Raw genomic sequence first — 27,093 nt, 5'->3', positions numbered from 1 at the left:
CTATAGTAGTAACCTCTGTTGTCAGTTTGACATGAATGCGGTTATGTACATCTGAGAATAATGCATCAAAAGGAATAATATCATACTCTTCAATATACTTTAAAAGATTTGACGAGACAATGAAATAGTCAATTAAACTGTTGTCTTTCGTAGTAGCCTTACCTATACCCTTATCCGATTCAGTCCTACCCCTTGTAATATATAAATTATTTCTCTTACAAAACTCTACTTATTTATAACCCTGAGTGTTTGGGCGCATTTTATCTTCTGAACATCTTTTTAGTGGAATCTTTAATGAAATTAAATTTTGGTAATCATATAAAAGATCGATTATTTCAGCGTTTAAATGTTCGTCTAAAACCTCTACCAAATTTTCACCTGGAACGACAAAATCCAAAAGGGTTCCAGTTCTGGCATTAAAATCACCAATTAATTAACACAACTGTTCATCATCCCTAAGTGTTACCATCTCCCTTTCTATTTCACCAAAAGCATCTTTTGATGCATATCTGCTATTTTCTGGTGGTATATAAACACATCCGATAGACATGTTTGATTGGTTTGAAATATTCGGTTTTGATAAACTTGATATTTCTTTCTATTAATTTACTATAAATGCCAGAGATGCCACCAGATTTTTTCTTGAATTTTTTTCTACATTTTGAAAAAGAAAGATATCCATCGGGCAAAGATAGCATATCAAATTCATCAATAGTCGATGCCACTGCTGGTGGACGTTTCGTCCCCGAGGGTATCACCAGCCCAGTAGTCAACACTTCGGTGTTGACATGAATATCAATAATGTGGTCATTTTTATAAATTTCCTGTTTACAAAACTTTGAATTTTTCAAAAAACTAAGGATTTTCTTATCCCAGGCATAGATTACCTTAGCCGTATTTGGCACAACTTTTTGGAATTTTGGATCCTCAATGCTCTTCAACTTTGTACTTATTTTGGCTTTATAAATATTTTGATATGAGCGTCACTGATGAGTCTTATGTAGACGAAACGCGCGTCTGGCGTACTAAATTATAATCCTGGTACCTTTGATAACTATTTGATTCAATACATACCAGAATATCGAATTTTCGAATAATTTCAATGAATTCGGGAATGATCAATTTAGATTTTAAGCCACACACATTAATACAAGACAATTTTAGCCCCCCCCCCCCCCCCACCCCCCCCCCCCAGGTTCATAATTCTTGTAGCGGCGATGTCCTAAACATATTTGTTTTCTTCATTGTTTGTATCGGACGATTGTGTACGCGTTCGTTTAAACGGTCTAGGTGGTATTGGAGGACTTGCACCACTTTGCTTTTGATTGTTTTTCAATAGGGCCCCTCTGTATTCAGACGCTATATTCTGTTCTTCTTCTGTACTTTGATATTGTTTTCCATTAATAAATAGTTTGTATCAGACCAATTTAACTTGTCTAGCATTTTTAAGAACCGGGTACAATTTTTCCGCCGAGTTTCAATTTCTTCTGGGAATTGTTCATTAACTCCAAAGCTCTTTCCTTTTAATTTGTTTGTGTTTCTAAGCACTGCTTCTAGTTCTTTTCTGTATAAAAACCTTGCCACAAAAGGCTTTGCGCCATTAAGTTCTGGCTTGCCAAATCTATGGACATTTCCAAGTTCTACATGAAATTCTATTCCGAGTTCGTTGTGCATAAAGCGTCGAAGCTTTTCTTCAGTTTTCATTTTGTTGAAAACCTAGCCCTGAGAAAATTAGATTGTTTTTCATTGATCTGCACCTTAAATCTAGAAGGCTGTGTTCTATTTGTTTAAAATTTTCTTTCAGATTGTCATTTTCTATTTTCCTTTCAATTTCTGTGTTTATTCTCGTCATATTTTCGATTTCTTTTTTATTGCTCGTACACCTTTCAACGACAGTGTCAAGCAACCCTCCTATGTCTTCCACACTTTTTTCAATGAGTGAATTTCTTTTGACTAAATTTAATATCGATGTTTCAATTTCGGTGATTTTGTTGCACATTTTACTAAGCGAGCCACTCATTTCATCTATCTTAGAGAGCTTATCCTCTAATTTCTGTTGCCGCACATCTATTCTTTCAAGGATCATTAAGATTTTATTCATATTTGAATCATTATCGGATTGTTCAATTGCTTTCTTACTTTCCTCGATTAGCCATTTTGTGTTTAGAGTCATGTTGTATATTTGAGGAGGTTAAACAATGGTAACTAACTTATTCCTCTATGACGACGTAGCGATCTTGTTATGTTACCGGAATCTTTTTAGCGACTAACGTTATCTCTCACAAAGTAAATATTTGGCCATTATTTAACTGTTTTCGTTAATGTTCAGGTAAAAGTATGTCCTTATTTAATTCTCTAACAATTTTCTACATTCAAAACAAGCGAAATATTACTGAAAACTTTTCGGGAGCTCCCAAATTATGCGTGTTGCCATGCTTGCAACCGGAAACATGATATATATTATGCAAGCTTTTTACAACAGTTATTGGATAAGAATATATCAACTATACAAATTTAAATTAAATTTGACAAGATCTTTTTTGAGTCGCCTTTAATTTTATAAAAACAAAATGTTATATCACAAAATAATTTGCATAGACTTGCATATAATTTTTAAATACTTGAAATTCATTTGTTCCCAAAGAACTGTTTCCTTTATTGCCCCTGATGGTCGGAACTATTTTCGCTACGTTTGTAAAACTATGATGTATATTTATTAATGAAATTTATAGGTTCCAGAAAAGCTGTGATTGAAATTAAAATAAATGGAGAGTGAGTCCATGGGACACGGAAGATTCCCCAGCTTCTATATAATGTTGTACATGGTTATAACTTTAGAACGGTAACCCATATTCAAACTTGATCTGCGTTTAGTAGTAATAAGCAGTGTGTATAAGTTTAATAACATTTGTTTCAGTTAAACAGAAAAAGTTAAAGAACGTATGGACGGAAGCACAGACGGACAAGGGTAACACTTAATGCCTCAGGCCTCAGCTGCGGCGGATGCACAACAATAATAAATGTTTGGGTTGAATATTATAATGATTAAACATATATATATATATATATATTTTTTAGAGGTCATTGGTGTATAAACTTGGCAGCTAACTCATGAACTTAAGATAAAATATATCAAATCTTCCAATATTTATATGAAAAATTGCAGTAATCCTTTTTATGTATCAGTCTTCAAAACGTTTAAAATTAATCAAAACTCGGTAAAGGATATTCTAACAAAATCTTCGCGTTAATTGCACATTAAAAGTTTCTTGATTTAATTGTGTACTCTAGGCGGGACTTACAAACATTTGTAATTCATTGTACATTGGAATTCGATGTTCCTGGGTAGCCACGAAATCCACGAAAACTGGTATCCAACAAATAATAATGAATCCACACTATCTGCTTTATTGTACACTGCATGTAAATTATTCTTGTTCAAATTTCAAGCATAATGACAGAATTTTACAGTATCATTTTAATAAATATTGAAAAGATATGTAAACCCTGTTATAAAATAAGCCTATAAAGTCATCATAATCGAATATCCCGCGTAAAATAGTGTTTCGAAACAACCCTCTTTCTGACATGAGTGATATAGTTTGTTATAAAATTTAAAATTAACAAATTTACATGTGATTGTTATAAGAAGGTGTTGTCGACTTTTTGATTGATGCCGGCAGAGGTGTCATATAACCATTAATATCGCCGTCAATGTTGCAGGACCTAAGGTACCCTTCTGCAGTAGGTGCATGTGATTGGCTATTGTATGTTGACTTCCGTTCTGGAAATGGGCTATATCTACCATTAACATGATTAACGTCTACAACATCTAAGTAATCCGGAGGTGGAAGGTCTGACTCTGGCCATTTACTGTATCTATGAGAGGAACTTGATTCACTTAATGCTTTTGCAGTTTGCATTTTCTCGGTAAACATTTTATCTTCAACAATTTCATCGTATACTTCTACGTCTGCAGCTGTAGTAGTTTCTGTGGTATAAGAATACCCACTAGTAGAGCTATTATAGTCCCTCTGGTATGCTACTTGTAGTTCTTCTTTCATTTTCTGACTATCCTTTCTCATTCTAAAAATATAAGATACTTCATTCATAGCCTATCACAAATAATTGTCACAGATATCGACATGTTATTCCTAGAAATTTTTCCCAAGATGCAACTGAACGAGTTTCAGCTCACCGTGATTGCTCACGTGATCAGAAAGATCGACTTTCGTTACCGTATATTATCCTTTGCTAGGACTCAACGAATTTGTCTATTGTTTGTTCCTATTGACGTGGCTGAAGTGATTCGTCCTTCCGTGTTCGTTGCCATCAACCAGTTTGTTTAACAAGATAAGATTTCAAGTGATTTCCAATGAGTTCAAGTGAACATCAGATAAACTTGAGAATGGAAATGAGGAATGTGTCAAAGAGACAACAACCCGACCAAATAAAAAACAACAACAGAAGGTCACCAACAGGTCTTCAATGTAGCGAGAAATTCCCGCACCCGGAGACGTCCTTCAGCTGGCCCCTAAACAAATACATACTAGTACACATTCAATTTAGGTGACAAGAATGTTTAATGCTTGCATCAGCGACTTGCTATATTAACATTTATTAAATACATTGTAAAAGAATATTCATATGAAATTTTCTATTACCAGTTTTTTTACTGAAATATCTGCACCTTGAAATGGATTTTGAAAAGCGACCTCCTGGTAGTTTTCTCTCTATTCAAACACAATCGCCAAGTTTCTTAACAATATAAAAGCTTTGAATCGCTTGGATAAATGTGTTTTTACAGAAACTGGCTATCACTTTTTCAGAACCAAATTCAATGAAAATATTAAAAAAAGTGCTACAGAAAAGTACACACAATCCCCATGATTAAGATCTATAAGGTAGAACTGAACAGTTTGAAAATAAGTAAAATTGTTTTATTACTAATATATTACCTTTGTAACTGGCATGTGACAATTGCTGCTACAGCAATTACTACGAGTACAATACCACCACAAGCTAAACCAATAATTGCCCCGGTACTGAGCCCTTCATCACTTGTCTCAGTATTACCTACAACCCAATTTTATTGTTAAAGAAAGTATTTGCATATGAAAAAATTATATTACAAGAAATTACAGCGTTTAAAACTGTGCTTGTATAATCAAATTGGATAAACCTTTTCAAAACTACACGGTATCAGGAATATCTAAAGGCGATACAAGTCAACGCACATATGAAACTCTTTCACCTTTTATAACACTATTTGATGCATACACACGGCTCTTTGTCCATAAATATGCGGACGTGCCCTATATAAATTGGCGGTTTTTTTGTTACATATTTGCTTCATTTATAGTAATAATTATGACTCAATGTTGACAGCTGTACCCCTATTTTTCATTTTTACCTATTGTGTCTGTTTGTTTTGTTCACATATCGGTGTCAATAAATGCGACTGTCATACAAGTGAGAGGTAGTTATAAAACCCGGTTTAATCTTACTATTTTGTACATTAGTAAAAATGCATGTACCAAATTAAGAATATGACTGTTATACATTCAATTGATATGTTTGCGCATTTGATTTTTTAAATTCATTACGGACTTTCCGTTTTGAATTTTCCTCGGAGTTTGGTATGTTTTGTAATTTTACTTGTGACGCGAATTAGGTTTTAAACTGGAGTCTTTAAAGGAGTAGGTCCGGTAAGGGCCGATTTTGGCCTCAAATTTCAAGTTCAGCTGACGAAAGATTTTAGACACTTTTTAAACACATTAGTGTCTATTTTAGTTGATTCAATAAGTAAATGTAAAAGATCTTAACTGATTATGTCATTAAAAACGCTCAGATTCAAGCTTAAATATGAAAAATCTATCAAATATGCATAAAATCGTCACTTTTCAGATGGTTTTTGTCAAAAATGAAAGTGGCCGCATCCGTGTTCATCCTCAATCTTTATATATGTTATGTATTATTATCAAATACAACTTACATTTCAATATTATGAATGAACACGAATGCGGCCACTTTCATTTACGACGGAAACCGTCTAAAATTTAAGTAAAATGGTAAAATTGTTAAGATTTCAGTAATTTAGCATGACTTAATGATGTTAGTACTCGATATATGTGCAATGTATTGACAAAAACAGCCCATATTTGTGTAGCAGAAGCATTCGACTTTCCAACAAACAGCTAAAACATTACATTTTCACAGTTTTGTAAAACTGCTATATTTTGGGGCCAAAAAGGGATCTTAATGAACCTACTCCTTTGACCCGATTCTTCAAGTTATCTTTCTGTTGATGACGAAACCGAGAAAAAAATAGCGTTTTAACATGAAGAACTCTCAAATACAATCCAATGCATCTATCATCAGATTTTCATTATATTGGTATAAAAAATTGTAAAATATTAACTGTCTGACAAATTTAAATGTGAGGCCTTTTCATCCCGTTCTCTGTCCATTGAACAAAACAAATTCCCTGTGTGATTCAAAGATGATATTTAATAGTTTCTATATGGTAAAAGTCTGATTGTTTGTTCTTAATTAACCTTAAAGTTAGAGTTATAATGAATTGTCTGTGACAATATTCTTCCAATTGAATTTTTTATGTTGCATGCTGTCTTCCTGTATTAAGTCAAGAATATGACAGCTGTTATTCATTGTTTGATGTGTTTGAGCTTTTTTCTAGTCTTTCAATTTTGTAATCTCCTCGGAGTTCGGTATTTTTGTTATTTCACTTCTCATGAACGGTTTATGTAGATGCGTTTTTGTAACATTTTCTACTGACTGAAGGCACCCTTTGTTTAAATTGTTACAATACAAATATTATAAAAACCTTATATCTATTAATAAACTATATTGCTGAAATACTGCATTACCTAACTTGCATACCGATGTTGTATCATCACTCCACTGGCCATTTGCAAGACATTCCAATGTTGTTACTTCTTTGTCATAACCCTCACCACAGGTAAAACTACATTTGGTTCCAGTAAACCGGTTACATGTGCTTGATAGGTTACCGTTGGTTATTGAAGTCGGGCAGATAGTTCCTATAAAAAATATATTTTGCTACACTTTAAATTTTCTACGGTTCATAAGACCAGATATGTGAAAATAATGAAAGTTTCCAGCACCAATAAACACCATAACAACAAAAAACAACTGAGTAAATGATAATAACACCAAATAAAACCCGTGCGTTTGAAGCGCTTTCCGGATTTACCTTCAAATTGAATGCGTTTTTCCTTTATTATTGATTCCCTGATAATTGAACCTGTGACGTTAACTATCACAAGCATTAGCAATGGCAACCTGAACAATGATGGTCTATTTAAATTGAATTTTATAACAAAAGTTACTACAAATCATCAAGATAGCAAGAAATAAAAAACGGAAATAACTAAGTTGTTCATTTTAGCATGAAGCAATAAAAGTAAGTTTTTTGTCTCCTTTAAAATAATGTTGATTCTACACGAAAGAACTTACGGGTACACAGAGAGTCACTTTCCATCTCCCACGAGCCATGAGGTAAACACTTAATCGCTGTTACATTAGGGTTCTTCATAAATCCAGACTTGCACTCGTAGGCACAAGAAACATCAGTGTACCGTGTGCACTGATTATCAATGTCAACATCATCATAAATATCTGGACATTGTATATCTGCAAAAGAAGCGATTTCTGTGAGCGATGTACTAATATTTGAAATATCCCTCATCAAGTTTGCTCAGGACAAAATTTCGTAAAATATTGAACAGGATCTGTTTAACCTTTCGCAGCAACTGAAATTTTCCAGGTTGTTGATAAGGTTCCTGTTTCTCGGTCTTTAGTTTTTTAGGTAATGTTTTGTACAGCTTCGTTTGTTTTTGACCATTTTTCCTTTATGGTCTTGTCAGTTCGTTTTCGACCAATGAGTCGGAATATCTCTTTGGTATTTTTCCTCTCTTTTGTACAGTTATGAATAAGAACACGTTAAATTCTAAAACAACAAAAATTAGAAGTGAGAGCCGTTTATTTTAAAATTCGACAACACTTCAGATAATGCTGTAGCCTTAGGTTTAGTTAATACAAATATATAAATAATGAATATTTTATAAAATGAATCAAAGTTTTTTTCATTTGATTCCATTACCTTCCATAGTCATAACAGCTGCAAATTTCTGTGACATTTAAGTACATTTTGAAACTGGACGTGAAGCGGGACAAACGGACGGAAACTTTTTATTTAAGAGCTAAAATATCTGATCATGATTTTTTTGATAGAGGTTTGCTGATAATATTGAAGATTTTTACTCAAGAAAGCCAGTGGTAAAGTCGAAATCCTCTCTTTTAATTTTACGGACGTCATTGCGTTGGTTAAATTTATGAAAAATAAAAATATTAAAAGCAATCTCACCACCAATACATATTTTTCCGTCCGATGATATAGTAACACCTTCCCGACATTGGCATGTTCTCGTGTGTTGTCCACTTGGTAAACAAAACTGACTGCATTGACCGTTGTTCGTCTTACATAATGCATGTTCTACAACAATAAGGAAAAAATGAAGTAAGGTTTGCATTGTTTTATTTTAGAAGCTTAAAATACGATATTACAGAGCTAACAAACTTATTATGATTTCCTGGATAGAGGGTTGATCCATCTAAAGAAGGTATTATTTCAAGAATCCCAGTGGTAAAGTTGAAATCATCCCTTCTATTTTTTTTATTGATGTCACCGCAAGTGGTTATCCGTTATGGAATATATGTTTGAATATCAAAGATGACGACGGATTTACTCCAATTATCGTAGCCACTATTTCGTCCTCCTTTTTGCAAATGTGACCCACCGAGTTAGAGTTTACAACGGGACTGTATTTACATGATCGACAGTATAGGTGCCATAAGAGAAGCATGATCTGTTTACTCACACGGAGCACGTGAGAGGTTTAACAAGCTGTAAAACTAAGTCAAACCGTCAATATTCTAAATAAGGAAATATCTGTACCATGTCAGGAATATGTCAGTTGTTTTCCATTCGTATGATGTATTTGAGCAATTTTGCTATTGATAAGTGACATTTCTTTTTTATAATGTTTTTTTTAAATGAAATCTCTAATGTTGATTGGTCATACCTGAAATTCGCATTTCTGTCATTTTATGTAGTGTGACTAATCGTCCAAACAAAATAGAATGAAATAACACCTGAGAATTAGTTCCATCTTTGTTTATTCTGGTTACAGACCTTAGAAAATATAAAGTATTCAAAACATTCAAAACGAATGATACAAGGCATCTGGATATCCTGTTGTATAATACAATTGTTGGAAAATTAAGGTAAACTTCATCATGTTCATACTGGTACATGTGTATATAAAGAGTTAATTCATTCATTCATTCATTCATTCATTCATTCATTCATTCATTCCATTCATTCATTCATTCATTCCATTCATTCATTCATTCATTCTCTTTTATTCTTTAAGATACGCCGGATAAATATATAACATTGCCTCCAAATATTGAATAAATTATCGTAAAAACAGATACAGATACATACACATTCATAATCTTTAAACATGGCGAGATGCATATTTACTTTCCGTTTATTAATAATCATTGCTGTTGTCAATATTAATGTAAAGATGTTAATGTAAAGACAGAGGAGTTGAATGCCACTTTTAACCAACTTTACCTACCTTTGACCTTGACCAATGAAGTAAATATACTGCTGGTCAACATCAACAGCTACAGGACGTTCCTCTGTGTTGGACATTATTATTCTGACATCATTTGTGTTCATCAAATTTACACTTTCAATTCTATCAGTCTCGTCATCACTCCAGATTAACCTGTCATCTGCACGAATATTAAAATAGATCTAACAACGGAATAGTTATTATTTAAACAAACTTTTTCCAAGGAGCATATGTCGATCACCTGATATTTTTTTTACAATTGATGCAGGAAATAATGCAACCGTTACACTATTGCTTTAGTTTCAGAGATATATGCAAAACACTGCATTTTACCCCATGTTCTATTTTCAGCAATGTCTGACATGGTGGTTGGCAGGCGGGGTCAAAGGACACATTTGTAAAACTAAATACCCTAAAAATGATTGTGACCAAGTTTAGAAGAGAAGACTTTTGTAACAGATTACATAGATTTACGAAAAAATAGTTAAAAATTGAATTTAAAGGACAATTACTCCTTATGTGGTCAATTAATCATTATGGTCATTTGCCTGTATTGTAGGTCTTACTTTTCTGAACATTACTGTTGTTTACAGTGTTCATGTATCTCTTTCTATAATTATATTCAAGATAATAACCAACAAGAATGTGTCCATAGTACACGAATGCCCCACTCGCACTATCATTTTCTATGTTCAGTGGACCGTGAAATTGGGGTCAAAAATTTGGAATTAAAATTAGAAAGATCATATCATAGGGAACATGTGTTCTAAGTTTCAAGTTGATGTAACTTTAACTTCATCAAAAACTACCTTGACCAAAAACTTTAACCTGAACTTCGCACTATCATTTTCAATGTTCAGTGGACCATGAAATTGGGGTCAAAACTATAATTTGGCATTAAAATTAGAAAGATCATATCATGGGGAACAAGTGTACTAAGTGTCAAGTTGATTGGACTTCAACTTCTTCAAAAACTACCTTGACCAAAAACTTTAACCTGAAGCGGACGGACGAACGGAGGCACAGACGGACGGACGGACGGACGGACAAACGAAGGCACAGACCAGAAAACATAATGCCCCTCTACTGTCGTAGGTGGGGCATAAAAACTGCAAAGATTCCTTCAAATTACCAAGTCAAATTTGCTCTAAATGCTTCGGTTTCAGAGATAAAAGCCAAAGAACTACATTTTACCCATATGTTTATTTAGCCACGGCAGCCATTTGAGTTGGCCGGGCCGATCATCGGACATTATTTTGGAACAAGATATCAAATGATGATAGTAGCCAAGTTTGGTTAAATTTGTTCTAGTAGATTGAGAGCAGCAGATTTTTGTAAGATTACAAAAACTGACGAAAATGTGTTACAAATTTACTATAAAGAAATATTACCCCTTAAGGGTTCAATTGACCATTTAAGTCATGTAGACTTATTTGTAGAACTTACTTTGCTGAACATTATTGCTGTTTATAGTTTATCTCTATCTATACTAATATTGAAGATAATAACCAAAAAACTGCAAAATTCCTTAAAATTACCAATTCAATGACAGCAACCGATTTGTCTGGAAATTTCAGGGCAGATAATCAATTTTACTTCTGTCAGATTTGCTCTAAATGCTTTGGTTTCAGAGATTTAAGTCATAATCTGCATTTAACCATTTTGTTCTATTTTTAGCCATGGCGGCAATATTGGTTTTTGGTCGGGTCATCGGACACACGTTTTCAACAAAATACCCCAAAAATGATTGTGGTCAAGTTTAGTCAAATTTGACCTATAGCTAGTAGTTTCAGAGGAGAAGATTTTTGTAAAAGTTAACGACGACTGACAACGGACGCCAAGTGATGAGAAAAAGTAAACATGGACTTTTGGGTCAGATGAGCTACAAAAGCTGACATATTGGAATGAGTATTGTGTGCGTTTAAGTTAGGTTTGTTTATTTAAAAAGAATAAACAGTTAATATCGTACTTTTTTAATTATAAAAAGTAATGGGCATAGAATTTTTTCAACAAAATGGTAGATGTTTTAGTCAAAACATAATTTCAAAATATTAGTTAGATGCGTTACATTTATTTTAGAGCATGATATCAAAATATAACGAATTAAGATAAAATCTTACCTGTCATGTCAATAACAATATCGGTTGGATATTTCATTTGGTTAGAAGAAGGTACAAATATATCTTCACTTGATCCATCCATAGGTGCTTTTTTAATAACGGAGTCGCCTTTAATTTTTTCTGTCCAAAACATCAGTCTGTATTTAATGAAAATATCAAAAAGCATAGTTATTTTGTTTATATCGAGAATACAAATAAAGTATTTCTAAAAGATATGAAAATTTTACATGAATATTGAAAGATTGCTTCTTGGAACATCAATATTTTTTTTAATTATCTGTATAATGATTGGCAAATGCATTTCAAAGCAGTTTAAAAGTACAATACAGGAACCCCCCCAAAAAATCAACATTTTTTTTTCAAGTACCTGCAAGTTACTTCATTCGACGTCTTACACATAAACGTCACAAATAACACTTTTTTTTAATGACGTCATATACTTTAACGATATAGTTTGAAAATAGAATAACAATGTGTTTATAATGTCAACTATGTAAACTTTATGTTTAAAAAGTCAAAGACATCACTAAAGGCATATAAGGTCTTGAATGTAGTATTCCTGCAGAAAATATGCACTTTACTTCGAAAAAATAGGGTTTTGATAATTATTTGGGACTGTATAAAGAGTTTTAAAAGTGTGTATAAACAGAACGAATTCTACAATTATATATAATTGAAAAATAAAATTAAGAGGTAGCATCATCAAGATCATCCGCAAAAGTGATAAGAAAACTATTGAAATATACCCCACATGCTATAAGATATAAATGCTAAAAGTTACATAAGAGTGAGTTAATATCTGACTACTAACATTAATTTCACGAGTTTTTTTGTCTGCACAAAAATCAAAGAGAAAGCAAGAGAGAGAATGACAACTTTATGTGAACATGCATATTCAATCTCAATTACTGTTTCTGATTTTTTTATGGATGGGCGTGTCTGCTACATTAACCGCGCGAAGAAGATGGAAGTTAACGGTTTCCTTGATTGGTTTACGGAATGTTACGGAAATAACAGAAACTGTCGAAGTGAAAATCACAATAACGACTCCCTGTTGTTTCCAGGAGACGGAAAATGGACGGCATAACAATGTTAAACCTCCGTAAGGATCGGAATGTGGGCGGTACATGATGATCAATGGAGCGGTTAGTTAATAAATAATGTTAAATTGAATGGATGGACAGTTATCGAATGTAATTTCTTGGTCAAATGATTTAAATCATAGCGGTAAAAAAAATATAACGTTTTTAAGGCAGACAGGACCCCCTGAGCCAGACTATAGAAATGTTGAAATAAAACATTTGAGTTTTGTTGGCTTGCAAAGAGGGTCGAACAAGATGAAAAGCAAAACAGATAGACCACAATCCTTAAAAGAAGGCTAGTATTGCGGTGGTCAATTCTTTCCTCCCAAGTTTTGTTATACATTACAAAAATAACTCTATATAGGTAAATACAAAATAATAAAGAAAGGAATAATTATACCCCTTTGCTGGATATAGCGCTATATTGCTTGGTTGTGTGCTGTTACGTAACTTTCTTTTTGTGGAGTCCTTCAGCGAAAAAACTTTAATGGAATCAGGTGTTGTATAGTAAATATTGCTTGTTGATGCATCCACATCAACACTTGTAATTGCAGAAGATTCTGAAAAACAACAACATTTCCGTTAATAGCAAATTAGCCCGAATAGAGAGATAGCTAGATAATGATTGCATATTAAAGATTGCATGTATGTATGTGCATATACGAGGGCTTATAGCAAAGTTGAAGCTGTAAAACAATCATATAAAACCATATATTTTGCATAGTCAAAATAAACTGAAAGGTACGTATCAAAAATAATGTACTTCAACTGGCAGACATATCTTCAACGTTTTCAAAGCTAAAACCCAATAAATCGCATGTAATCCAAATGGAGCGAGACTGGATGCGTCAGGAATATAAAAACAGCAAATCGGCCGGTATCTAAGTTTATACCTGAAGTTATTGTTGTTTCGGAAGTACCGTCCATCTTAATTGATTTGATAGAATTCCCAGATGATGATTCAATCCAAATAATGGAATCTGTTTTGTAATTTACCGTCACATCTGTAGGACTTATAACACCAGTATCAACCGAATATATCTCCGTTGAGTTGTATACCTTATACAGTCTATTACTCAGTTTGTCGATAGTCAGAAAGGAGGTCGTATCAAGGGTTTCTACAATGAACAAATAATATTGCTTTTGATCACAGTACAATTGACGCTCGTTAAATGGAGAAGAGCTGTATGCACAGTAGTGTCCAACCTCAAAAATGTAATATCTAACAAAATCTAATGACAAAATTCAAATTAGACAATATCCTTTATCAAATTAAAAATTCAAAAGTTCATAAATATCAAACGAATGTTATACAATGGTACAAAATATTATTACTTCAAATTTGAATATTGTACTTTGAGTATCATAAAATATCAGGATTCCTACGCGAAACCATCTATGAAATCAGTGTACGAAACATGAGTTTTGGGATATTGTAAAGTCATTTCACAATGTCTCTCTTACATGTTTTAATTAAGTGATACACCTGCATATGCATATATTGTTTGTACTGCAAATCATGTACTGATTTGAATAGTACTAACACATGTTTATCTAAAAGTATTCCCTTAAAACCATTATGTTTATCGAGTACTTATGGTTGTCATTTCTATCTTATTTTCATCCAATGTCTCATCAATAATTATTATTTTAGAATATACCTAACGGTCTTCAGATTCATGTGTACATTTTTTAATATTGCTTTCATTATTAAGCAATTGATAAAATGCAGTATTAGTTTACTAATGTTCAAATCTCTTAATTCTATTTATAATATACATTCCATTGATTTAAAACAATGTCGAAAATCCTAATAAACTAAAAAACAATTTGACGATACCAAATAAGACATAAAGAAATATTTATACATTTTACCTGAAATGCATGATTTTTCATCTGCTTGCAATTGGTATCCTAAATGGCAATCACATTTTTCAAAATAACCATGTACAACACAGATTTGTTGACAACCACCGTTATCTTTAACACATGGAACTGAGAAAAAAAAAGAATAAACAAGAAAAATGGGGAAAATAAAGCATGTAAGAAAAATGTCATAATTGCTGTATTGATATTTATTTTCATTAAAAAATAGTTATTAATAAAACCTATCTTCTCACAATTTATTTCATAATTCTATCTCATAGATTTCGTTTTGGGGTTCGTGTACTCCTATTTCTGACATTTTTGTCAATATAATGGAAATTGATGAGACTGTCGTAACAGTGAGAGGTTCAGCGCTATAAAACCAGGTTCAATCCACCATTTTCTACATTGGAAAATGCATGTACCAAGCTAGGAATATGAGTGGTTGTCCATTCGTTTGATGTGTTTTATCCTTTGATTTTGCCATTTGATTAGGGACTTTCCGTTTTGAATATTTCTCGGAGTTCATTTTTTTTATGTGATTTTACTTTTTATGAACAAGCATGTGGTTTTTTTTTCATGATTATTCGTAGCAAATTTAGGTAATTTTCAACGACTCATAGCTCGGAAATTAGCACGTTGACCCATTATTTTTATTATATTTTTGAAAAGAGCATAAAACAATCTTAATTTTAGCAAAATATAAGAAAATTCTATCTCGGTAAACTTATACCTATGATCTACCCTAGGCCCAATTGTTTGACAATATGAATTGTAATACGTAAAACAAAATTCAATGATATTTGTTCATGTATTCATACACAAACACCTACGGTTATAACTATTGATTACCATTTCCGTGTGGTTGAATATTTTTATCATAGAACACAAACATGGATGGAGATGATAAATTATCCATTACAAAACTGTATGTTAGATCATCTGAATTCAGTTCATCAACGTGCATTTTGGTACTACTTCCGCTCGATTGTAGCCAAAGAAGATAATCCTGTCAAATTAAATAAAAACCTTTTTAAATTCTTTGTGGAAATTTCATGAAGAAATAATAGTAGTTTGGATGTACACACGCCAAAGATTTTTTTTTATATAAAACCCTTATAGTTATTCAGATAAGTAACTCCTTTGGTTTCAATTCCTTTATAACTGCTGAGTTTCATGCTAATATGTTTCAAAATTGTAACATAAACTGTTCTTTTTTGTCTTCATCTGATTAAGTTTCACCTTTAAAACACACTGGACTCAACGGTATCAACAAGTTCCTATCAAAAAGAGAAATAACCGCGTTTTAGCAACCATGATATAAATCCGCAAAGTTTTTGAAATCAGGTGAAAAAGCATAACGCTTTTTCTAAACTCATTCGACCCTTATATGTTTACTCCTGAAATTTTACTTAATGTTGTTATCGTCAGAACAATAATCTCCTCTTTAATATTAATGCAATTATATTCTACTCGTTGTGTGATAATTAGTATGATTCCTTAACATTTAATCAATTGCAAATATTAAATAAAATTCATATGCGTTTTGTATGAGTAAATGCACATCATACCAATGAATTAATCAAATTAAAATTATATATTTACTTTATATACACCAATACCATGTAGATTTTCAATACCATCAATGGTGATAAATTTTAAGCCAGTCCCAGAAGACGAAATTGAACCAATTTTTCTTACATCTGTCCAATATAGCCTGAAATATAATAAAAAGTGGAAGAGTTTCATTTTCAGCATTTCTAATGTTTAAAAAATGATTCCGAGTACATTTATAGACAATTGGATACAAGTGATCTTAATGACATATATTTTTAGGTTATATTTTTACACTAATGTTACTCCCCTTGGGACACATTTAACTTTGATACTTCGTTCATAATTGAGATTTCATTAATAAAATATTTCAAATTTCGTATTTCCTACAAGTAGTTTGAAAATGTCAGCTATCTTTTTCAATTTTATATTTGAAAAATTAATGCATGAATTTGAAAAAAAAAATACAATGGCGATTAAAAGTTGTTAAATCCAACACAGTGAAATGTTAATGGAAGAAGGAGCAAGGGAGAAACAATGATTTGATTTCAAGTCATTCATGGTAAAACCAAAAATGAAATCTTGCTTTTTTTTTTTTTAATTACAATTATATTAGTTAGAATTACATATGTCATATAAACGCTTCATACAGTTATCATAATTATTTCAAATAAATTTACTAATTTGTCGCTTATGTTTTATTAAATGTTTACCTGTCTTTTTGTCTGTTATATATCAACCATTTTGGATTCGTCAATGCAGTATTCTGAAGACTGTTGGATGATGAATTACTTAGATTAACAATCTCTATCTGCTTGCTATTTTCCCCAGTGACGGCAAATATGACACTGCAAAATATAGACTTTATGAAAGCATGAAACAAATCTAAATACTAAAGGTAATGCATAAAAAGTATAATATTTACCAGACTTCATGGAAAATTTAAAAAGGAAAGTTCATTATCAATAAAGAACTGATAAACACAACAAATTAATTGAAAACAACTTTAATATTCCTGACATGGCATTTACATGTAGTACATACATTTCCTTGCAAGAACACAATTTCCAATTAAATCATATTTTATAGCTACATAAAACTCTCACTTTTATCAAATGATTGACAACAATGTGTGAAAAAAACAAATTATATTAGTTCTATACTTGAATTTCTAATTTAGCAATCTTTGGAACCACTTTGTCATTGAAAAGCTGGTTACTTAACAATAAACAACGGTATACATATACGAATTGTCGTTGAAGTCTTGATTTATATCTCGATCTCCTACTTGGTATCAGTGTTGACTTCCAAATATTATGATCATTACACCACTTAGTGGTCTTTTGTTGACTACTAGTTTAAGAATTATATCTTACCCACTTCAAACTTTGATTGAGGGTTTTTTTGTTTTAACAGACAGTATGCGTTACTACTTTGTTCTTATTGATACATGTGATATGCAAGTCACTATGTTGTGTCATGTGTACTAGTACTACTGTTTGTCTGTTTGTATTTTTCATTTTTTTGGCATGGCGTTGTCAGTTTATTTTAGATTTGTGAGTTTGAATGTCCCTCTCTTACCTTTCGTCTCTCTTTTACGCAGAATTCGTTTGAGGTCATTTCAAAGACCGAAGTATATTACAACCTCGTTAATGTCAAATTTATATATCTATATTGATATCCTGCTTTTTAGTTACCTATCTTAATGAGTGCATGTATATCTCATATATTAAAAAAACTAAAGATTAGCGATGCATTGTTCTCCTACGAGAACTGAAGGTTTGTTTTACATTTTGATGTTTTTTCTCAAAACAAAACCTGCTCTAAAAGTGTAAAACCAAATTTCAACAAGTGATGAGTCACAATTACGAAGTATTTGAACTCTATAGCGACATATTGTTGATTGAAACTAGAAAAGTCATTTAAAGTATTTCAAACGATTATAAAGTTCAACTGACTGTTTGTTTGCATAAGTGGATGTATTCAAAACAGAATGAGAAACTGTAACACACCTGGTCCCTTTCTTTCTAAATTGAAGTGATTCGTGTTGATATCGTGTCGTTATTCATAACATATTATCATAATTTTACCTGGTTTTTACAAATAATGCTTTATTTGCGGATGCACAAGAGACAATATTTCGCGAACTTATATAGTCTCTATAGAAACTCTATAGTTGTTCATCCTTATATGGACCAAGTCTTGATATGTTAAACAAGTCCTTACCTTTCCAAAGGACTAATCGTTATATATGTTGGTTTTTTTAGAGATATCACCGCTTCTGGATTTAAAATTGTCTGAGTGGTTCCGGAAATAGATCCTTTATAAATCATATTAGACTCTGATATTGTCCAGTAAAAGATATTGGTCGTCCAATCAAAGGTAAGACCTTTAGATAAATAAGAACATAATTTTCTTTATACAATATTCAAATTTAAATGTTAGCATTGTGGAGATATTTATATTTATCTTACCTCCTATACATTTCTAGGAATGTGATTGGTTAAAAGCGTCCGTGTGAAGACCGTGTATATTTGATATTAGGTTAGTAGGGAGGCGGAGCTTATTTCATACACGGTTAGTAGTGGAGTTGCGTCCCTTTATAAAAAACAACACTGAACTGGGAAAAAATCATAGAGTTCTCAACAGACGAAGAAATTGATGATTAAGATTGAAATAAATTCATTAAACACATTTAAACCTACTGCCAAGTTGTTACCGTTGGCTATTGTTCTTGCATGATCAATGAAAGCAGTTTCTTAATGCTAACAGTATTGAAGACAGGCTTGCTCATTTTGATAGATCACAAGTCTAAATTTTACACGTTAAGATAGTCGGTAAGATAAATTCGTTACATATTGTGCTAGTGACGTAATGCGGTATATATGGGGTCAGTAAATTCCATATAAACCGTATTAGGTCACTAGCACACTCTGTACATGATAATATCGAAAACCACAAAAATAAGTTGATATTGGAATTCTTCACCAGTAAGCTGTCCTTCATAACTAAAATCGTTTGAAAAATATTTTATGAATGTATTTTCTCATTCTTAAATATTTTAACTGAACTAACGCTTAGATTAAAATTTCAACCCCAAACAATCCCCAACTACTCCTGACACTACCTTAGTCGGTGAAGTCGATTTTATCTTAACCTTTTTTTTTTCTTTCTCGGTCACTTTCACGTGGTTTACTTAATTGTCTGTGACGCACGCATGATTTTGGTATCATTTTTTACAGCATGAATGCAAAATATTCTGACGCCATTTATTCTACAAGTCAAGAATATCTCCTTCAGCATGTTCAGTATACACTTCTCGTTACCAACTATTTTCCTTGTGTACTTATCATTAGGGCCATGGTTTAAAAACAGTATTCCCGTTTTAGAAAAACAATGGATATGTGGCACCCACCAATGACACACAATCAACTGATGCACACAAAAATATACACAAAATCCCAAATCTTTGTTATTGTTGTTTTTCTATCACTTCATATATAACAGCCGATGATAATTTCAACAAAAAGATTTCAACAGCTGTTTCAGTTGTCAAGTATATGTACATAAGATAATCATAGACATAAGGAATGAATATTGTTCTTTGTGTAAGACGTGTGTGTCGTCTACAAAAAATCGCAATAGTGACGCTCGTGTTCATGTTTGTTATTGACATATGTAAACATAATTTACAATATCTTACACGCATGAACATATGTTATTGAAAAATTGTTATATTTTATGAACTTCAAATGTATACCTGTTATTTGACTTGAAGCTGTGTATATGGATGATGCAGTTTGATAAAACTGTTGACGATATATTATTGTGTCCACTGTAAAGTAAATTGCATCTTCCGCAACGTTAATCGCTATATGAGTGATCGCTCCTGATGAGACACCACCTACATCACAATCTGGTAGTATCTTCAAATGCTGGTATATGTTAATGTACGTAATAGGAAGAGCACATATTTTAGATTTGTTTACAAACACAATACTTCTCTCCAATACTTGCGTTTCAGCTAAAACAATCATGTAAAACAGTTGTACAAGACAAAGAAAGTTGTTTTGATTTTAGTTAAGAGCACTGTTCACGTTTCAAATTGATGGCAATGTCGAAACTGCGTTAAATATAACATTAGCTACAAACACATCTACAATAAGATATTTAAAGAGCGCGACCAGCTCTGGAAAACAGTATACATGTAAATGTTTGGCACTAAATCACGAAGTAAAAAATAGTCATAGCATACTCTGTAATTACAAAGGAGAACAGAGATGATCTGGGTGCTTCAAACTATATATTTGTCAATCAAACAAGTATATTCTTAACGTCTTAGAAATAGTACATTTTGTTTTTAAGAGCCCATACTAATGTTCCGCATGTATTAGTTGTAACTCTAAAATCAGTTATGTTAGATTTTGTTAAGACTAGAAAAAAAAAGACTTTACCTTAAAATGTTTCTTACTAATATTCATTTGTTCTTTCTGATCAAATCTATTAGTTTAAGCAGATTATAATTTCTAACCTGCACATTGTAATCCGTTAGTTTGAAGTGTGTAGCCATCTTGACAAGTGCAGGTTGCTGCGGAGTCAGATCCGATGATGCAGATATGTTCACAACCTTTGGTTGCACAAGCAGCTTTCGAAATATAAGGTTAAGAAGAGTTACTTTTTGCCAATGTAAGAGAAATCATGTAATCAATAATTTAATTTAATCGATCAAATGACACAGTAATTGTAATGTAATCAATCACATTGAAAGTAATCAGACCCATCTCTGCTCGTGTATAAGCGGTCGATTTAGAATAAATATTTGAAGTACATGTTTATACTGCAAATCTCAAAATAAAAATCGTTGAATGAACGTTTGAAATAGTTTAAGATTGCGATGGTATCATGTGAGTATAAGAGGAAGATGTGGTATTATTTCCAATGAGACAACATTTAACAAGAGACCAAACGAACCAAAATTTACAACATGGTATGGGATTCTTGTATCTATATTGACTAATTTACTTTTTTTTTTAAATGTGTGCTTAGTCGAAAAGCAATTTTATACGGAAAACGTTGAAATTTAAAAGAAAATTACTCATCGAAGGATACTAGGCTTATCCTAAAATATGTAGTGTTCTCTAATATAACTTCGTTCATAAATAATTTCATGTCAAAATATATACTTGATGAACAACAATTTTTATAAAAATATCCCTTATATATTGATTTCTAGTCTTGGAGAAAAAAATATATGGTTTTCATGAAACTGAATTTACAGCAAATCGTACGAACCATTGTTGACAACCTGGTTTTCATTTGTATAGTATCCTATAGATAACACTTTCACACCAGGTCCATATGGGTCACTAACTTGTCTGCCATCAGTATCAGAAAACACTAAAATTTCGTTTTTACTTGTTTCCGATACAAACACGAAATTCTGAAAAAAAGAAGAAAAAAGTCAGAAAATTGTTAATGGTAACTTTTAACACCTCGAACTTTACATTTCAAATATGCAGCACATAAACCTATCTGTATGGGCGTTGATTCATAATGAATATATTCTTTCACAGCCATGCCATACATATAGACTAATACATGGCAAAATCCGTATCGCTTGCTGTATCACCACGAGAAACCAATATCAGTCCATAGGGCCGAAGGTCCCAAGGGCTGATATTGGTCGAGTAGTGACACAGCATGTACTTTTTTTATATAAAAATAGTGACACAGCATGTACTTTTTTATATAAAAATCGCTCGTCAAGTTACTGGGTGATAATAATTGGAACCAAAATCTATTTTAGTTGAATTGATAGGACATTTTTTTTTCTAATAGAAATCAAACGTTGACGTCATTCTTATTATGACGTCATGCCAGGTATGCGATACTGGGTATGCGATACGGGGTATGCGATACGGGTTTAGCTATGCGATACGGGGTATGCGATACGGGGTATGCGATACGGGTTTAGCTATGCGATACGGGGTATGCGATACGGGGTATGCGATACAGCATGTACAGGGTAGGTGATACCTTTATTAGATATACAAAATTACTGTATTTTGTACTAAGTATATGATAAACCATTATAAGTCAATCGTTTGTCTTTTTTCTTTTAATTTGTTTGAAAATGTATGAGTTATCTCTTTTGCTTGCACTTCATTAAATCTTGATTTAAAAGAACTTGACACATTAATCAATTACAGTCAAACCACTTTAAAAATCGCATACACTTGGAGTTAATATATCTAAATGTCAACTCTTTGCAACTCCTGTCTTATTACCGATACATTTTGAACCTCAATTCCAAAGGTAACCTTGTTAACAAAGTCTGTTTGATTTCTCTTGTTCTACTGATGACTTTTGCAGACGGGTTTGAATGTATTTTATACTGGACGATAATCAATCTTTTATGAACTTTCAATCACATACGGTCTTCACGTATCGTTTTATCTTCACTACTTGATTTATTCATCTGTACAAAAACTTCATCATTAAAAAAAAACATATATATACAGAGCGTATTAGTTTTGAAAATCTTACTTTATAAACTTCTATCCCATAATACTGTGCATTGATGTCCGTTCGGAGTACTTTTCTATTATTGCCATAAAAATCACATGACTCGATAGTACCACGGATTGGGTCTGTCCAGTAAATTCTATTGTTGGTTGTGTCAACAGTAATGGACACTGGCAGAATAAGCCCATGTAAGACCAATACATTTCGCTCTTTTCCTTCCAAACTAGAACGTTCTATTTTTGGTTGTTTACCAATATCAGTCCAAAATATCCATCTATCCAAATGAAGAGAGAGAAAAAAAGACTGTCGATTAAAAAGCTAAAGTTTCACACTGCAGTTAAATCTAGATGATAACCATATCGCTGCACCTAGGATTATCACACATTTTTAGTGTTTATCATTTAGACAAATCGTTCTATATTGCCAATCTCCCATGCAGAGTTAACGGTCCTTTTTCTCTCTCTCTTTTAAAAGAGATAGAGAAAGGACCGATAACTCTGCATGGGAGATTGTTATATAGCGAGTAGTACATGTATATCTTGATTTGCCATATGTTTTCATATTTCCCTAGTATCATCATGATCCTTTGTCACGAAAAGTTATTTAAAATATTTCCCCAGCATATCAAGAATCCAAATTGAATATTTTATATGATGTACAAATGTATTTTGAAAACTTAATACAAAGTATTTACTGGGACTTCAGTTGAAAAGTTTTGTAATTTTATAAAAGAAAATATGCTTTTTTAGGTATAATTTTGTATTACAAGTTGAATTACATAATGTTGTGTTTAAACAACTTTTGTCAGATTCGAAACCTTAAATACACCTGTCCTTGCTTTAAATAAACCAAGTAGTTATACATGTGGTAGTGGAAATGGGAATTATTCACCAAACTAATTTATTATATGACACAATGATTGCGATAACATTTTCATTTTAACTACACATAACGTTTTCCCCCTGTGCAAACATTGACAAACATAAACTTTGAATAAGATATAAACTAAATTTTCTTCGACAAAAAGTGTCCTAGTCTTTAAATCTTTAACTTCAATAGCTATTAAAACACGTATAACTAGATGCAATAAATATTTCGTGTTGTATAATATGTGCATTTGATGGTAGAGCAATCATAAATTTTTATTCAGATATTTCGTTTTACATTTATTGATATATATTGCTCCAATAAATAAAGTAAAAAAATTACAGAGGTATAAAAACTGTCTAGCATATTATGCTGTATTAAACTACTACATTTGTTGTTCCGTCTTGCAAAAGAAAAACCAACTATAGTAAACTGACAAGGCTCTGCTTATTTTGTCTTCTTTAAAATCGATCTATATTTGTTTCCTTTTCACTGGTTGACAGCAAAAGCATACTGTACTCAATTCGTCTTGTATTTGATAAAAATCTTTTTAATATGCTTTCATAATAGGACTTAATTATAGAGGTAATCATTATAGATATTTGTTTTATATCTTTCTGTTTTGCAGTTTCAAGTGTCGGTTGCTATATATAACTGTAAAGTAAAATAATAATAGAGAATAAAAAATACGTACTGGTGTGAAGGTTCAACAGCTATCCCAGCTGGGATATCTAGATACTTATCAACAACAACTTTGAATTTATCATTAATGGACGCTCGTTCGACCGACGCAGGAAGTGGCAGCATCCCAATCCAGCCGAACGTACCATCACACCAGTAAACATTTCCACTTAACCAATCAACTGCTACATGTCCAACAGAAGAGGAGGTTCCGATATAAGAATACACGTTTCTTTTGCTGGTTATATCTGATAGGAAGATTGATTTTGTTCCGGCATAACTAAATACCAAGTAATTCCGAGCATGGAAATAAGACGTTCCGTGAAGTCCTTGGAAGTTTTGTGTAAAGTTGATGCCTGTGCTGGTCGGCTTTTTATTTGAATCTGTCCATTCTTTTGTACCATTCAGAAACCATACGACATTACTTCCGGTTGTACCGAACAGAAAGTTGTCCGAGGGAACTGAAAACATATAAACTATGAATTATGGTTTAACTGTTTACCAAACTTTGAAATTTTGTAATACTACTGTTTTTCTCCCTCAGAAATAGATTACCTTATCTGTATTTGGCAAAACTTTTAGGAATCTTTGGTTCTCCATGATCTTCAACTATGTACTTTATTTGGCCTTTTTAACTTTTCTATATTCGATCGTTACTGAACAGTCTTTTGTAGACAAAACGCATGTCTTGCGCAAATATAAAATCCTGATATCTATGATGAGTTTATTCACAGTCTAACGGTTTAAGATAAGAAATATAATGGCAATGTGAAGAAACCAGTACATGCTTAACAAAAAGAATCCAGATGAACAAGACAACGTAAGTAAAAAAGAAAAATTTAAACCAAATCATGTTAATAAACAATTTCTTATAAAACAGAAAGTGTTCTTTTAATTAATACCGAATTTGTTGCTGAAAGTGAGAAAAACTAAAAGTGGGTTTGATATTTTGACTGTTTAGACACAACTACAGGGAGATAACACAACTACAGGGAGATAACACAGTAAGATTAAGCTTAACGTTTTACTCAGGTTCCATTGTTCAGAAATTACTAAACTTATCAATGATCATAATTGATGTTACATGTAGTTACAATGTACACGGCTGTATGTCCAATGGAAACTATAGCATTCAATCAAACAGACTTATACTAATATAATTACACGTGCTCCTCGCTATATTCTGTACTTATATCTTTATCGGGTTATATGATCGCCAACTGTCTCCTGATTTCATCTCGATAGTTAATTGGTGTACCAATACACACAAAATGCTAATACATATGATCGAGTCCATCCATTTTTAATTGTTTTTATTAAGACTTTTTTGTAATTTGGATATACATTTACTAAGTAGTATATTTTAATGTTATAAATCAGAAAGGCCACTTTAGGCCCAATCAATGAACATTAATTTGACAGACTATGCCCAAGGTAAATGTCTAGAACTATAGATTAAAGTTTCGTTATTCAAATAAAGATAAAACAAATTAATTATTACATTAATTATAATGTTATACACTGTAGTGTGATAGAAAATGACATGTTGCGATAAGATATAGAGAATCAATGTGTTGCAATCGATCTTTATGTAAACTGTCTGATTTTGAAAAGAAAGTTTAAGTTTACTTTAGTATAAACGATCAATTACGGTCTCGTACTTTTGTAAACGCACAATGTTGAAAAAAATATAAAATTTTGTAAAATAGGTTGTTTATGTAATATATACGTGTTTCTCGTTTCTCGTTTTGTTTATATAGATTAGACCGTTGGTTTTCCCGTTTGAATGGTTTTACACTAGTAATTTTGGGGCCCTTTATAGCTTGTTGTTCGGTGTGAGCCAAGGCTCCGTGTTGAAGGCCGTACTTTAACCTATAATGGTTTACTTTTTAAATTGTTATTTGTATGGAGAGTTGTCTTATTGGCACTCACACCACATCTTCCTATATGTATTGATATGGCTATTTAAAATATCGGTATCAAATACATGTAGTATATGCCATTATTGCAAGTTTTACATATAGCAGATTAATATCAAATTTCGGGTTTTACTTAGTAAGTATAGTTATCAAAACAGATGGTATCGGCTTTCTATCCCCCTCCCTTATGAACTGTCAAGATAGTCTGTCAGAAAACGAAGTATCCAGAAATAAACTAAGATGTAAAACGGATAAAATTTCATAATGTGTTGAAAAACCAACATACCTCTCTTTTTTTTATTTAAATGCAATGATTATAGTTTTCAAAAATATGAGTCAAAAAGATATCTACAATGATCAACAGTCATTCAGGTTTGCTTTGATACCAACATTACCAAAGTATTTTTATATTGTAAAATGTGAACTATTCAAATGTATATGAAGGACCTTTTAATTTAAAAAATCAAATGTATAACTTGCTGGTATGTCCTTTAGACCGACACCGAATTTTGTGTTACACCTTCAGATTAAAAATGTCCTAGCTGTTCTACGGTTGAGCTCGTATGATCTGTTTTGAAAACAAAACTGTCGAAATATGTTCTAGAATAGAGCTACCAAATTTTTTTTCGGTTAGTCCTTTCCAGGACAGCTGTTCTATAAAAAGAACTATAAGGGTCGGTTGTAATCAAGGATAGAACCGTTCAATAATGATGTAACTCTTTATCGTCGTGTTGTGTTTTGCTCGACGAACGCCGGCCTCTACATATTGGAAAGTGTACACTCTGTTTAT

The 27,093-nt window shown here is 32.1% G+C and overlaps 1 protein-coding gene across 2 annotated transcripts in view; it reads right to left on the bottom strand.

The window, feature by feature from the left end:
• LOC139499037 (low-density lipoprotein receptor-related protein 6-like) overlaps nucleotides 1-27,093 on the bottom strand; it is a 75,011-nt gene that overhangs the window by 41,844 nt on the left and 6,074 nt on the right. Inside the window, exons 2-21 of one of the 2 annotated variants that reach the window (XM_071287700.1) lie at nucleotides 24,398-24,845; nucleotides 22,858-23,110; nucleotides 21,604-21,751; nucleotides 20,843-20,956; nucleotides 20,072-20,335; nucleotides 18,538-18,700; nucleotides 17,025-17,159; nucleotides 16,363-16,474; nucleotides 15,610-15,766; nucleotides 14,767-14,886; nucleotides 13,785-14,009; nucleotides 13,292-13,451; nucleotides 11,810-11,946; nucleotides 9,690-9,849; nucleotides 9,126-9,235; nucleotides 8,408-8,536; nucleotides 7,498-7,674; nucleotides 6,888-7,061; nucleotides 4,959-5,076; nucleotides 3,407-4,086 (exon numbers count right to left, since the gene is read on the bottom strand). In XM_071287700.1, coding sequence (XP_071143801.1) covers nucleotides 3,630-4,086; nucleotides 4,959-5,076; nucleotides 6,888-7,061; nucleotides 7,498-7,674; nucleotides 8,408-8,536; nucleotides 9,126-9,235; nucleotides 9,690-9,849; nucleotides 11,810-11,946; nucleotides 13,292-13,451; nucleotides 13,785-14,009; nucleotides 14,767-14,886; nucleotides 15,610-15,766; nucleotides 16,363-16,474; nucleotides 17,025-17,159; nucleotides 18,538-18,700; nucleotides 20,072-20,335; nucleotides 20,843-20,956; nucleotides 21,604-21,751; nucleotides 22,858-23,110; nucleotides 24,398-24,845 — 3,761 coding nt within the window. In that variant the 3' untranslated portion in view covers nucleotides 3,407-3,629. Of the gene's footprint in view, nucleotides 1-3,406; nucleotides 4,087-4,958; nucleotides 5,077-6,887; nucleotides 7,062-7,497; nucleotides 7,675-8,407; nucleotides 8,537-9,125; nucleotides 9,236-9,689; nucleotides 9,850-11,809; nucleotides 11,947-13,291; nucleotides 13,452-13,784; nucleotides 14,010-14,766; nucleotides 14,887-15,609; nucleotides 15,767-16,362; nucleotides 16,475-17,024; nucleotides 17,160-18,537; nucleotides 18,701-20,071; nucleotides 20,336-20,842; nucleotides 20,957-21,603; nucleotides 21,752-22,857; nucleotides 23,111-24,397; nucleotides 24,846-27,093 lie in introns of those variants that run through there. The other variant, XM_071287701.1, reaches the window with a different exon arrangement.

This window comes from Mytilus edulis, chromosome 12 (genome assembly GCF_963676685.1).
Source record: "Mytilus edulis chromosome 12, xbMytEdul2.2, whole genome shotgun sequence".
Lineage (NCBI taxonomy): Eukaryota > Metazoa > Mollusca > Bivalvia > Mytilida > Mytilidae > Mytilus > Mytilus edulis.
Note: the sequence above shows the minus strand (reverse complement) of the source record. Positions and strands in the feature narration are given on the sequence as shown.